Raw genomic sequence first — 15,428 nt, forward strand, 5'->3', positions numbered from 1 at the left:
ATGACCAACCAAGCTAAAGGATTAATAAATGAAATCAAAGACGGAGTGTAAATAGAAGAAAATAAATAGAGAAGAAAGACATGATATGGTGATGTTGTAAACCCAAATAATTATCATTGTCTAAATATTTTCTTTCAAATTTAAAGAACCAAACCATAAAAATATCTTGCCAAATTTTAACAATCTCCCAGGAAAGAAAATGTCATTCCTTGTAGCAAACCACATTCCTTACACACTAGATTTATATACAAATATCGTTATTCGAGATCTAAGATTTGCTCTACTGGATAATTTTGACACATGAAGTCTAAGAGGGCATAATTACACAAGCCTTACCTAAACACTGTACATGCTTTCTTACCTATCTCAAGCTCCAAACGTCAAACAGTCATTGGCATGAAAGTTTGAGAATCGAGCTATTGATAGGCATGGTGAGCTATATAAGAATTAAAGAACATAATTCTCATAAATTAACTAAAGAATTCGCGATCTGGCATCAGTATAGGCGCCAAAAGAGACCAAATGTAAAGTCCTGCAGTCACCCATTCTGTGCAAATTTTCACCCAGACAGAAGCCCAACCAACATCAATTAGATCTGCGCTGTCAGACGAACTGGTCCATCCCGAGAGCAGCATGGCAGAGTACATGCTAGCGAGGGCAAATATCAGATGAAAGAAAGTGTATGAATAACTGACAGGACGGGATTCCGAATCCTTTTTGTCGCCAGCTTCTGGGTCGTCTGAGGTCAGAAGAGGGGTAGTAGCACCTGCAATGGACACCAAATTCAAGAATTGGTGAATAGTCAAGAAACGTGTCAGAATTCAGTTAAATTTTACTCTAGTCGGCAGAAGGGTAAGACAGCAATGAGAGAACATAGAAGACCAGGTGACTGTAGGATTGAGAAATCCTTACAAGCCTGCAAGATCTAATCATGCGTACATAAAGGAGTAAAGGTAAAATACAGTCCCTAAACTTTTGTATTTGTGCACTTTTAGTCCCTGTCAACTTTTTTGTGCACTTTTAGTCCCTCAACCACCACTCTTGGTGTTTCTGACCAAATAGTTTAGGGACTTAACCTAGTCAGCATAGTTTAGGGACCATGACTCATATTTTTTTTGTTTTTCCATTTTTTTTTTCTTCAGAATTTATTAAAAAATAATCTTTTAATTACTTTGTCATTTTTCCTTTTTTTTTGGCAGCATTATTTTTTACTTTATTTTTTTTTTGTTATTATTATTTTTTTTACGGAAAATGCTAAGAGTTTATTAGCTTAAGTTCAAAACATCCAAAGTTACAACATCAATAGCACTAACAGGGATCTCTTCTAACCAAACCCGCATAGAGTCGTAGTTCTTGCTAATATGGGCAAGTTTATGTGCTACCCCATTCCCTTCCCTTCCTACATGAGTGAAATTAATCCTTGAGCAAGACTTAGCAAGAGAAAGAATATCCTTTATAGTTTATAATCAAACCAAAAGCTGATTGATCAGATTTGCTGCTTTGAAGAGAACGGGCTAACTTCAAGCAATCAGTCTCCAAAGTAATTTGCCTGAAACCAGCTTCAATAGCAATTGACAGACCATGTCGAGCTGCCATAGCTTCACCAATTTCCACATCAAACTCTCCATTTATATTCCAACAAGTTGAGTCACGAACCACCTCCCAAAGCCGATTGTATCATCACCAAAACACGCAGCATCAGTATTTTTAAAATCAGCTTTAATTATAAATCTAAAGTAATTAAAAATAATACTTTTCTTTATTAAAAATAAAGGATTGTTTTTTTTTCTCTCTCCTCCCTTCACCCATGGCTTCTAACTCCCTCTCCTCCTTCCCAATTTTCTCTCTCAAGAGAAGGCACCAGCACTTGTTTCAGCCGGGAATCGGAGTCCGAAGAAGCCATTCCCGATTAATTGTCGTGATCTGGGTGAAAATGGTGGTTGAATTTGGGAATTAGGGTTCAAATTCCCGGCAATTGATCGGAAAAATGGTGATCGGAGGAGAGAGAAATTGGGAAATTTTTGGGGAATTTTTAGATCGAGAAATTTGAAGGATTTTGATTGATTTTTTGTTTGTGCTTATTACTTTATTAGTGTGTTTGTGACAAAAAATAAAGGATTGTTTTTTTTTTTAAATAAATTATTAATGGGTGTTTTGGGAATTTTTTAATAAATTCTGAAGGAAAAAAAAAAAGGAAAAACAAAAAAATATGAGTCATGGTCCCTAAACTATGCTGACTAGGCTAAGTCCCTAAACTATTTGGTCAGAAACACCAAGAGTGGTAGTTGAGTAGGGGTGAGCACAAATTCCGGGTACCCGATCTTGGAACTGGAACCGGTTAGGACCCGGCGGGTCCGGACCCGGACCCGGTACCACCGGTTCCAGTTCCGGTTCCAAAATTTAGGATCCGGTAGCAACCGGTTCCAATTCCGGGTCCAAATTTTTTGGACCCGGTACCCACTGGGTACCCGGTTAAACCAATTCCGGTACCGGGTACTGGATCCAACAATAACGGGTACCCGGTTACTGGTACTGGTTTTTTTAAAATCTAAGTAGGATTTTTTTATACCCACTTACCCAGAATCTAGATAAATTTGGCCCATTTATTAAAAAGTCCAATATGAGGAAAAACCCTAGTTCATTTCTCAGCCACCATCACTTCATTTCACACTCTCTCCTCTCTCTAGCTATTTCAATTTTCAAAATTTAATCCCTAGATCTCTCAAAATCTCAAGTATAATCTTTGTTCATCGACGTCATACACTCTCCCATGGTTATCTAAGCGAATTCGAGGTAATTTTTGTTTAATTATGTTTGTTTTACTTGAATTTTTTATGTTTATCAAGTCATTTTCGTTTAAATATGTTCATCTAATTTTTTTTTTTTTTTTTTTTTTTTTTTGATATTTAGTTGTTCACCTTTGTCCGTTTAATAATGTTTGTTCTAATTTGTAACAAAATTTGTTGTTGATGATTTGAGGTGAATAATATACAAATTTGCTTAGTATATGAGATTAGATGAACAAATTTAATATCAAAAATTTGTTATAATTATTATAGTATACGAGATTAGATGAATCTGTTTGTGATTTGAGTTGAGAAATTTTGCCTAGTATATACGAATTTGCTTTGTGCGTAGGTTTAGTCAAGTGTTTTCAACTTTTCATGTCCACTAATATAATTTTCCTACATTTTATTTTCTAATTTATGAATTATACTTTATGGCTTGTTATAATTATACTAGTTATTGTCGGTCAGAGTAAGGTTTTGGAATCTGAATATCTATACTAGTGGAAACCTTACTAAAATTGTATATTTTTGTTACTAACTATAATTTTTCAAACTAGTAATGAGCGAATCTGAATATGAACGAGGCCCTATGGATGATGAAAGTGATGTCGGTGGAAATGGAAATGCAACAAACAAACAACCAAAGGTTAGTGACAAGAGGAAGTCAGAGCTATGGAACCATTATTGGGATATTAGAGATCCGGAAACAAATAAAATTGTTCTAAGTCAAATGCAAGTATTGTGAGAAACTTTTAACAGGTAATACTAATAATGGCACTTCATCACTAAAAAAGCACCTTAATTCATGTCCAAAGTTCCCTGCTAATATAGACAAGAAGCAAAAACTCATTTCTGTTTTTAGAGCTTCTCCATCCGATACTACAATAGTCTCTAATTGGGAATTTGATCAAAATTCATGTAGACTTGCATTGGCTAAAATGGTTATTGTTGATGAGCAACCATTCTCTGTAGTTGAACGGGAAGGTTTTAGATACTTTTGTCATGTTGCTGTCCCTCAATTTCATATACCTTCACGTTTTACGGTTGCAAGAGATGTGAAAAATTTATTTGTTTGTGAAAGTGAAAAATTGAAGAACACTCTTAGAGGTTTGAGATCAAGAGTTTCTTTAACAACTGGTTGTTGGACTTCAATTCAGAATTTTAATTATCTTTGTTTGACTGTTCATTTCATTGATGATAATTGGAAGTTGCATAAAAGGATTTTGAATTTTCGGTTAATGGATAGTCATAAAGGTAAAGAAATTGGGAAAGTTGTTGAGGCATGCATTCTTAAATGGGGACTTGAGGATCGATTAATGTCTTTAACCGTTGATAATGCAAGTTCTAATGATGTGGCAATTGGATATTTGAAAACAAATTTTCATGAGAAACTTTTTCTAGATGGGTCACTTTTTCATATGAGATGTGCTTGTCATGTTCTAAATTTGATTGTGAAAGATGGTTTATCTAGTATAAAGACTTCAATTGCTCGTATTCGTAGTGTCGTTAGATATGTGAGGAGTTCACCTTCTCGAGCTAAATTGTTTGCACACTCTTCTATGCTTGTTAAAGTGTCTTGTAAGGGCTCGGTTTGTCTTGATGTATCAACTAGATGGAACTCTACATTTATCATGCTTGAAACCACATTGAAGTTTGAAAAAGCCTTTAATAGGTTTAAGGAAGATGATCCCGATTTTAGTAAGGAACTTAAGGATGGAGTTCCCACGAAAGAAGATTGGGTAAATGCTAAAGTGTTGGCTTTGTGTTTGAAGCAATTTTATGAGTCTACAAAGAAGATGTCGGGAAGTTTGTATGTCACTTCAAACATGCATTTTCATGAGATTTTAGGTGTGTTAAACTCTTTAATAGAATGGGAAACCTCTACAAATATAGATATTCGTGTTATGGGTAAGCAAATGAGGAAAAAGTTTGATAAGTATTATGGAGATCTTGGTAAGACTAATATCATGATGTTAGTTTCGGTTGTTTTAGATCCTCGGTATAAGCTTAGGTTTTTGAAGTATTCCTTTAAAAAGCTTTATCCTAATGACTATGCCAAGGTGGATGTTATGTGTGATGATTTGTATGATATGCTCCAGAAATTGTTTAACCATTATGATGCTATTGTTGCTTCTTCCTCTTTCAAGAATGGTGCTCGTGATTCTAATTTTTTTAGTATGGATAATAATGGTCAAGAAAATTCAAGTTCATCAAATAATGAGCAAATGAAAAAGTTTTATGATGAATTTGATGAGGAAGGTGAATGTTTGGTTGAAAAATGTGAATTGGATAATTATCTTGAAGAAGTTCGAGAGAAAAGGGTTGAAGGGGATATGTTTGATATTTTGCAATGGTGGAAGGAAAAAAGTGAGAAATACAAAGTATTAGCAACAATGGCTAAGGATATTTTGGCTATACCGGTTTCTACGGTTTCTAGTGAGTCCGCATTTAGTACATCGGGTCGTGAACTTGATCAATTTCGTAGTAGTTTGGGGCCCAAAACTGTGGAGGCTTTAGTTTGTGCTCAAGATTGGCTAAGAGCATCAAATATAAGTGTAGACATTGAGCGCTTTCTAGAGGATGTTGAAAAATATGAAGAAGGTATTGCCATTTATCTTAGATGTTTTAATTTATCTCTTAAATTATTAAGTCTCTTACTAATCGTGTTTATAATTTTTATTTTTACAGAGTTGGATGATAGTGGGCTTACACAAGTTGATGATATTTTAGGAAACAATTGATGTAAATGTCTATTTTATTATCTTCTTTCTTATTAAAATTTTATTCTATATTAATTTTTTACTCACTAATTTTGTTGTATTTTTGTTTTACAGGGAGTTAGAATAGTGTGGTTTGTGCTTGGATCCATCATTGGATTAATCAAATGGCTTGGAGCTTGTATTATTACTTTTGTATTATGTAGTGGACTTTTATATTAGTTGGTTGTTTGTATAAGCTTTTAATTTTATGAAACTTTTTCGAGGAACTTTTAATTTGTAATTTATATGTATTTTTAGCTTTAATGTGTACTCCTTTTAATAATTATGTGTATAATATTGTGTGTTATAAATTAAGATTGTACAGGTTGCGGGTTTTACATTATCATAGAAACATAGCATATAAGCAATTAAGTAGGAACAAAATTTAAAAAAATTGTTAAAAAAAGTCACAGGGTACCCGGTCTTGGAACCGGTTCCATCCGGATCCAATACCAAATCCAAATATTTAGGACCCGGTATAACCGGTTCCGGTTCCGGGTCCAGATTTTTTGGACCCGGTGTAACCAGTTCCGGGTCCGGGTCCAAAATACCCAACCGGGTACCCGGGTATGCTCACCCCTATAGTTGAGTGACCAAAAGTGCACAAAAAAGTTGACAGGGACTAAAAGTGCACAAATACAAAAGTTTAGGGACTGTATTTTACCTTTACTCGTACATAAAGCATTGAATTTCTGTGAATACATTTGGGTATTTGGGTATTTATACCTGCTCTTGGAGATGAGGGGGGTGATAGAAATGCCTTTGATGAGCCAGCGCGAACAGCTGAGTACAAGACTGAGAGCACGGTTGTGACCAATCCAAGGACAAGGGTGCTTGTGGAAACAGCTTTGGATTTGTTATGTAGGCCATTGCAAATGTAATCACGAGGTTCACTAGAAAGACCAGTATAGCACACATAAGCACAGTAGACAGAGATTACTGAGGCCGGCAAGAGGCTTCCATTCACCTGTTCACAATTAAACAACACGTCATTAACTTAATCAGAATAGTCTTTCCACGCAAAAATTATCCTAAATAGATAAAAGCAACTTTCGCACATTATGCATAAATGCTGATCTTGGCATCAAGCCATTAAGGCCAATTGTGCAGAGATCATAGCCAATTCAACATCCACTGTTCAGAGAGAAAGAGAAAGCATCCAATTATACAAACCTAACTAAAGGCCAATTAATTTCAGATGAACTCGAATATTGCACAATACTTTTGTACATCTTACCATGGGAATCTCCTATGGGAATAAGATAACAATTCAAACTGATTCACAAGGATAATTAAAAAAGAAATTGGTTCCACAAGGGTACAAGTAAGCTTGGCGATCAGGAGAAATAAATCTACAAGGATAAGGGGTTACTAAGAGGTGTAATGCAAGCAATCAAGCTCTTCAGTTTTCATGAGCAAGACAAAGGTTCTATGTCCTTTTCATTCTGATTTGCAGAATGGTCAATTCCAATGGTGAGACATATGATGAACGTGAACATAATAGCCTGATGCATGAAGACATAAAAAATCTAACCAGAAATTTAGTGGTATCTTTTAGACTGAGTATTTCGATACAAGTCCTACAGTTCTTCAATCCAAAGGGTTTCGAACAAATGTGGAGCTGGAATTAATGCAAAACAAGACACTAAGTCCTGTTGTAGAGTGAAATGTGTAGGATTTTCATAAAGCATAAACCCAATATCGATTGGTCAAAGAAAATTCAAAATTCAAATCAACTATAATTGTTCTGCAACCCTTATCACTCAATAGCTAACAATTGAAAACTGTGACTATAAACGGTTCCATAGCCTTATAATGTGGCAAGGCACATATAAAAAAGTATATAAATGGAGGCTTGGGAGAAAAAAAGGGACGGGGGGGTCATTGCCCTCCTATTGGACCTTCTAGATAGACCTTCCAAAGCACTTACAGATGTTAATGTTGAAGTTAAGAGGCATTATAATAGCACAAAAATGCTACTTTTTTTATTAAAAAAAAAAAAAAAATCATACATTATATCCATTGACAAATGAGTGCATGTTACAAAAGCACCGACAAAAGTTTCAAATCTACTAAAACAATGGCTAAAGCCCATACATGTAAACACTGTGTAAGAATTAGCATTGTGTTTACATAATCCTTCAAATTAGATTATTTGTAACAGGTCATTTGGCAACTTTTTCTTTTTCCCTTTCCCTTATTTGACTTGGGTCAATATCCTTTAAGTCAATGTCCTAGGTTTAGGTGATGTGAGTTGTACATACTTGATGGACTTACCTACATGGCTACATGATTATTGGGGGGAGGGGGGGGGGGGGGGGGGGGTCACATATTTAGTAGTTAAAAGCCCATCAAGGTGTGCATTTTATAAGACTTTGCGATAAGGTGCTTTCTCACAAATTTTCTTTAAAAATATTAATGTTTTGAACCTACTCAGGAGTGTGTGTGTGTGTGTGTGTGTGCGCGTGTTTGATAGTGTAAAATCCTAAATATTGCGATTGAAAAAAAAATATATGTAATGGAAATATAGTATCAAGCAAGTACTAGATTCCATTCACATAACTGTATAAAGAAGATTCCAAACAAATACTGTTATTAGTTATTACAAAAATGAAAACTAGAAAAAGACAAATATAAACAGTAAAGTTTTATAAGTCAATACCGGTCCAACAAATATCAATTAGATTAAGAATCTTCCTAAATCAGCATAAAACAATTCACTAAAATAAGTTGACGGGACTTCTAACAACTTTCACTTTTAATCCAAACTTTAAAAAAGAGAAAAAAAAATTTTAAAATAAAATCACTCAAAACTAAAGTGTTTACAAAATTGTACTTATTATTTTGGCTTTAGCCCTTAGATTTAAAAGAATTACATTGATATGGGTCAATAGCTGATTTGCATCTTGGTTCAACGGATTCAGATAACACGTGACACAAATGGCATCCGATCCCCCCCCCCCCAAACACACATAATAACCTGACTTGTACAAAGCATCAATATACATTAAGTTAATAGGTTCCCGCAACAAGAGGCATTCCCCGTGATACGAAATATAATTTTGACATCATATTCATATTCACCATCTCTCAAAGTCTCAAAATTCATATACTTCCTCTGTTCCACAAATATTGCATCGTTCACCTTATTAGGAATTTCATATTTACCTAGTGCATTTACCAATCTACCCGTACTAAAACCCATGTAATACGTCCCCCACCCACTTGCCTATACTTATGAATAAAAGTAATTCCTCAAAAGTACAAGGACACTTTTGTCAATTTGCCTTTCTCTCCCCCATGGTGCAATTTTTATGTAACAGAGGAAGTAATACATTTAAGATATAGCTTCTACTTCACCCTTTAACTTAGTTGCCTGCGTAGCAAGGCTAATTCTGACTAAGACAGGTGATTCCACCCTTCCACCACATAACAAGTTATCTAGAATCAAATTAATTGTTATTACACTCTCACAAGTCCATATTATGCTAGGTTCTCCTTCCATCAATATTTCCTAAATATGGAATCGGTTGGAAGAATTCACTGTTGCCAATAATGTGTAAATGACACCTAAAATAAGATCATAGTTGTCTTACTGTTTACTAAGCTTACAGAAAAGTAATACTATGGTTTTGCATATTATCTGTGCCACCTCCAATTAGCCACAGTCTCAACTCTCAAGCCTATAATTGTCAGCATAGTGTCCTTTGAGTTAGCAAATGAAGCTTTGATGCCAGAATTGACCAAATAACTAACATATAACAAACTAAACAAAGCGAATAAAAAGTACAATGTAAGGAAGGGCCAAAAAGGCCAAATTAACTGCCTTATGATTAAACAGAGAGAGATAGCATGAGCCTCACCTTTGGATGCAAAGCAATGACAGCAAATGCAAAAGCAAGTATCATGGTCATCACAATGAAGAACACATTGAGGCCACAGTCTTGGCCAGAAGGGTTGAACCAAATGAACAAAATTCCAGATAAAGTAAAAGCAGCAATATAGCAACCTACTGATACTGCAAGCAAAGCCATGTACCTGAAAAATCAATAAAATTTTCTTCAGACAAGAATATCAGAGATAAGTAACAGCTTTAGTTGCTAATTTACAATAGTATACCATTTATGCTCATCTTTCTCAACCCAAGCATCATTCCATGTGTAAGTGAAATCCAATAGTAAAATAACCTGAACCAATAAAAACAGTCCTGCACCAAATTTTGACAGAATACCTGCAAAGTACGGAGGAATGATAAGATAAAATTGTGATACGAACAGAACAATGCATGCTGACTCTACACCCTGTTATCACTCGATGTGCCCCTTAAAAGACCATTTTGTTTTGTCATACCCTGACAAACATGCTCATTTATCCACAAAAGAATATATAAATTGCTTAAATACCCTTTTAATCGGCAGCATTACAGTATTAGTTTCCCATAAAATCCTCTATAATCAAATAGCTACCATAAAATAGGTGAATGTTAGAGCATAATAACTTCAAGGAGTTACACAAATCTAAAAAGAAAAAACTTGGTTGAGTCTCACAGTAGATATTCCACTATTACTTAATTTGCAAGTACAAGATTGAGTATATAATAATTTACTCCCTAGTTTAGTAAATTAGGCTAAAATGTACTACTTTGATGTGTAAATTCGTCCTTTATCCGACTCATAGTTGACAGGGTTTTAATACTTTTTCAGACAGATCTCCAATCCCTACAATTTTAATTAAGATCAGGGGAGTAAGTGACGATATTTTAGAAGAGTTAGGAAACTTCACTTGAAAGGCAACGGTAAGTTTGCTAAAATAATGTACTGCAAGTCAAATGATTTGAAAATGCAGCCAAGTATATATCAGGAGGCAAAAGATATTATAAAAGTTTGTTTACCATGATGAGCTTACCATATATATCTACGACGACATTTGGCATAAAAAACATCAGAACAATAAGTAGAAACCAAATAATCATCTTCCCCATCCATCCTCCATGATGCCAAGAATCTCGTCGATCGTTCTGGTCTTTCACACCAATCATTATTATGGCAAGCACCACGAAAAACAGGAAATTCCCCAAGCTGACCCGAAGAACTGTACTTGTTTGGTACCACTCTTTCGTATGATCAGCATTGTTAATCCCTTCAAGGTCAAATCAATTTGATATGTCAGAGTGTCAGACACAGATGTAAGACACAAAGTTAATTCAGCAGGCATGCAGACATTATATCTAGCTCACATCTTCTATCTCGAGCTAAAAATTAAGTCCTAAACATGCACATGGATACATCCCAACAATTTGCCCGAATTATAGTGATTATGCTGATACAGATATAACTCTTCACATTTCCTAGATCTGCGTGAAATTATACGAAGTATATAGTTGTGGTTGTTTTCACCTGCCACATGTTTCTTGTTGTTTCTACTTTTTTCCAATATTACAGTATCACCAAATACTTCCTCCATTTTTATATAGTTGCGGCATTTTTATTTTCACACTTGTCAATGCACAACTTCAACCATTAAAATCTTTAGTTACTCATAAATTAAAAAATTAAAAAAAAAAAAAAAAAAAAATCTTACCAATGTTGATGGTCTGAAAGTATATGTTGAGGTGTATCTAACAAGATCTCATATGACTATGTCTTTCCCTATGTCACCAAATATAGTCATAGTAGAAAAAAACAGAAGTGCAACTAAAAAAACAGAGGCTTTATGGTTACCCTCATATGTTCTACTTCAACCAATCCCATTCTTGGATTCACAATAAACACATCAACAAATTGCTGAATTCTGAATAATCTTGTTTGCAAAGCCTGGATGTTGGGAAACATGACCCATTTACGGCGCAAAAGGGGAAGGGGGTTTCCACATCCCAACTACTGGTGGCCAGGAAACAAAAGACTACTAGTGCCAAAGGAACTCGCCAACTGGTTAACTATCAGAAAGGATCATAATCAAGTTAGAATTTCAGGTTCAACTCTTAAGATTTTAAATCCCCACATCATTATGCCTACACCCCTGGTATGAGCTCTTGATACTCCATACATCCCTAATTTATACTCCTGCTTAATTTGATAACGATTTGCTTTAAATAAATTCAATTGAAATATCATAAGTTCATAACTAACCTTCCCTCTTTAAAGTTTCACTTCTCAATCATACCAAAGAAGATAAATCCTTTGCTTCAAGTTTTCAGTTAATGAATTCATCAAGTATAATATGAACGTGGTTGCTTAATGCTTACACCTGCCATTTCTATCTTGTTGATCCTACTTTCTACCAGAATTCCAGTGTCACCATATACTTTCCCCGTTTTTAATAGTTGCAAATTTCTATTTTCACACTTATCAATGCATAATTCAACCATTAATAACTATAGTTATTGAAAAGTAAATTTTTTACAAAGTTGATAAACTGAAAATATATGTTGAGGTGCATCCAAAAAGATCCCATTCACCGATGACAGTCATAATAGTGTGTGTGAATAGTGTATAAGTGCAACTAAGAAAATTGGAGGCATTAGTCTATACCCTAAAAATGTTCTACTTCAACCAACCCCGTTCTTGTGTTCACCATAAATCCATCAACCAAGTGTGCTGAATTCTGAAAAGTCTTGTTTGCAAAGCCTGCATTTTGAGAAACATGCCCCACTTAAGGGTGCAAAAGGGGGAGAGGGTTTCTCAACCCAATCATTGGTGGCCAGGAAAAAAAAAGACTACTAATGCCAAAGGGAACCCACCACTAGTCGGTCAACAATTGGAGAAGATCATAATGAAGTTTGAATCACGGGTTCACCTCTTAAGTTTTAAAATTCCCGCATCACTATGCCTCCACCCCTGAAAACAGCTCTATATCTGCAACCCATCTGCCACAGCCAAGATATATAAAAGATACTCCCTACATTCCTAATAAATACTTCGTAAGTCATACTCCGTATTTGATAAAAAAAATAATTCATTTTTAAGATATTTAATAGATTATCATAACTAATCTTCCCTATATGAAGTTTACTTCCCAATCATGCCAAAGATTTTCTTGCTAATTTGCTTCAAGTTTTCAGTTAATGAATATATCAGGTGTAATATAAAATTTTAAAAATTTGAACTTCCTACAGAAAATAACCTAATTTTATAAGACGGCTTCAGTTAGAATTATCGCCTACAATATAACGAATCATCTGATCAAATATACAAAATCCATGCCACGAAACCATTCTTCTGTCACAATGCAGATACTATTGTTCCAAACTGCATTAGCTCAAGCACAACTCAAATTCTTCCGATTGTGATAGCCTACCTAAGGGTATAACCCCACATTTTTAGCATGTTGCTTTCCTTATGCCTAAGTTAGCCAGCCATATTTATACCATTTGCAACATGAGAAGACTATTATCATCTTCTAAAATCCCACCGCCAGCTGGTTAACTATTAGAAAGGATCCGAATCGAGTTAGAACTACAGGTTCAACTCTTAAGATTTTAAATCCCTGCATCATTATGCCTACACCCCTGATATGAGCTCTTGATACTCCATACATCCTTAATCAATATTCCTGCTTTATTTGATAAAGATTTGCTTAAAAGATATTCAACAGAAATATCATAACTAACCTTCCCTATTTGAAGTTTCACTTCTAATCATGCCAAAGATTAATCCTTTGCTTCAAGTTCTCAGTTTGTAAATTCATCAAGTATAATATGAAAAATTTTGTGGTTGCTTACACCCCGAAAATCTATCTTGTTGTTCCTACTTTTTTCCAGACTTCCAATGTCATCATATACTTTCCCCGTTTTTAATATTTGCAATATTTTATTTTCAAACTTGTTAATGCATAATTCAACCATTAATATATATTGTTGTTAAAAAGTAAAATTTTTACAGAGTTGATAAACTAAAGTATATGTTGAGGTGCATCTAACAAGATCACATCACCGAAGACAGTCATAATAGAGTGTGCATTTGTATAGGTGCAAGCCGTGCAACCAAAAAAACTGTTGGCACATTCTTTACCCTAAAAACGTTCTACTTCAACTAACCCCATTCTTGGGTTCACCAGAAATCCATCAACCCGTGTGCTGAATTCTGACAAGTCTTGTTTCCAAAGCCTGCATTTTGAGAAAAGTGCCCTACTTAAGGAGTTTAGGGTGCAAAAGGGGGAAAGGCTTTATTCAACACAATTATTGGTGGCCAGAAAACAAAAAGACTACTAATGGAAACCCATCACCAGTTGGTCAACTATTGGAGAAGATCATGATTAAGTTTCAATTACGGGTTCACCTCTTAAGTTTTTAAATTCCTGAATCACTATGCCTGCACCCCTAAAAACAGCTCTATATCTGCAACCCACCGGCACAGCCAAGATATATAAAAGATACTCCATACATTCCTAATAAATACTTCGTATTTGATAAAATTTCATTTTTAACATATTTAATAGATTATCATAACTAACCCTCCCTATTTGAATTTACTTCCCAATCATGCCAAAGATTAATCTTTGCTTATTTGCTTCAGGTTCTCAGTTAATGAATACATCAGGTATAATATGAAATTTTCAAAATTTGAACTTCCTACAGAAAGTAACCTAATTCTATAAGACGGCTTCAGTTAGAATTATTGCCTACAATATAACGGATCATCTGATCAAATATACAAAATCCATGCCACGAAACCATTCTTCTGTCACAATGCAGATACTATTGTTCCAAACTGCATCAGCTCAAGCACAACTCAAATTCTTCCGATTGTGATAGCCTACCTAAGGGTATAACCCCCTTTTTTTAGCATGTTGCTTTCCCTATGCCTAAGTTAGCCAGCCATATTTATACTATTTGCAACATAAGAAGAATATTATCATCTTCTTAAATCCCACCAAATTGTACTAATTCTTCTACAAAATTTTCCATCTCAAGACTAAATCTTCTGTTCCCATAAACTACTTCTTACCCCCTTTTACCCAATCAATGACCATCAAAAAATGATTGCAAATTTCAACAATAGATAGCAAAATCAACAGAAAAAAAAAATGACAATTCAACAAATTGGGCAATCAACACCAAATTCCAGCACAAAACCCATAAAATCAACAACAAATTAAACCCAAAAAAACCAACGAATTAATAAAAAAAATTGCAATTCAAACATAATTGAAGGAAAGTGAGAGATACCCAGATGAAATTAAACAGTAAAAATGACAAAAACATACAAGGGAATTTCTGCAGCAAAGGAGAAGCGACTTCTCGAAGAACCCAGGAAATAACAAGAGAAGCACCAAAGAGACCACAATAAGCAATACGAGCAGACTTCTTTGTGATCCCAGAAGCTACTGATGTGCAACACCCGCACGCAAGAGATGCGCAGCAGGAAAACAAGCACGACATCTTTTTCTCTCTCTTCTGATTTCTGGGTTTTGTTTGTGTTTAGCTTTTTGTGTGCTGTTTTATGATGAGATTAGTTTCTTGATGGGATGAAATAAGAAGTATCTGGAAACACTGACGAGTTCTGTGTTTCGGAGTTTGAATTTTGATTTGAATTATTGGAGGATTACAAAACATGTGGCCTTGTATTTCTTCTTTAATCCATGTAGGTTAACCGTTATTACGGCATAGCGTAATATTGACCGTGTGTGTGTACCGGTTACTCATCTAAAATTCTAAATCAATAAGTATTATTCTTATAAACAAATGTGGCCACATAAATGACTTGATGTTTAAATTTTTCTTAATAGGTAGTACATTGTTTTCAAAAAATTCTACGTACTCCGTATCATTACTTGGTGTATTTTAGTTTCTTATATGAGTGTCTCACACTCTCACATTGGAAAAAAAGAAGAGATGGTATCACTTTATAAACTAGAATTGTTATTCATAGTAATTCTACGT

General features: G+C 34.7%; 2 protein-coding genes across 5 annotated transcripts; one reads left to right on the top strand and one right to left on the bottom strand.

Moving 5' to 3' along the window:
- Window positions 1–174: 174 nt before the first annotated feature.
- Window positions 175–15,089, bottom strand: LOC145631990 (uncharacterized). Its single transcript, XM_081684233.1, has 6 exons — window positions 14,753–15,089; window positions 10,454–10,687; window positions 9,668–9,779; window positions 9,412–9,586; window positions 6,275–6,515; window positions 175–766 (listed from the first exon to the last, which is right to left on the bottom strand). The coding sequence occupies exons 1-6, from the start codon at window positions 14,925–14,927 to the stop codon at window positions 471–473; spliced, it is 1,233 nt and encodes a 410-aa protein (XP_081540359.1). The 5' UTR covers window positions 14,928–15,089; the 3' UTR covers window positions 175–470.
- On the top strand, window positions 2,643–5,775 carry LOC145631991 (uncharacterized). Of its 4 annotated transcripts, none has more exons than XR_014112440.1 (4): window positions 2,643–2,793; window positions 3,347–3,548; window positions 5,094–5,390; window positions 5,478–5,775. XR_014112440.1 is itself a non-coding variant. In XM_081684236.1 (3 exons), exons 1-2 carry the CDS (start codon window positions 4,880–4,882, stop codon window positions 5,528–5,530), a joined length of 564 nt encoding a protein of 187 aa, XP_081540362.1. In that variant the 5' UTR covers window positions 4,875–4,879; the 3' UTR covers window position 5,531; window positions 5,624–5,775. The 4 variants fall into 4 exon arrangements, 2 of the variants coding, with proteins under 2 accessions (XP_081540362.1, XP_081540361.1); XR_014112439.1 differs by lacking the exon at window positions 5,094–5,390 and having other exon boundaries at window positions 5,478–5,531; window positions 5,624–5,775; XM_081684236.1 differs by lacking the exons at window positions 2,643–2,793; window positions 3,347–3,548 and having other exon boundaries at window positions 4,875–5,390; window positions 5,478–5,531; window positions 5,624–5,775.
- Window positions 15,090–15,428: the final 339 nt, after the last annotated feature.

The sequence above is a fragment of the Chenopodium album genome, chromosome 5 (assembly GCF_948465745.1).
Source record: "Chenopodium album chromosome 5, dcCheAlbu1.1, whole genome shotgun sequence".
NCBI classification, from domain to species: Eukaryota; Viridiplantae; Streptophyta; class Magnoliopsida; order Caryophyllales; family Amaranthaceae; genus Chenopodium; species Chenopodium album.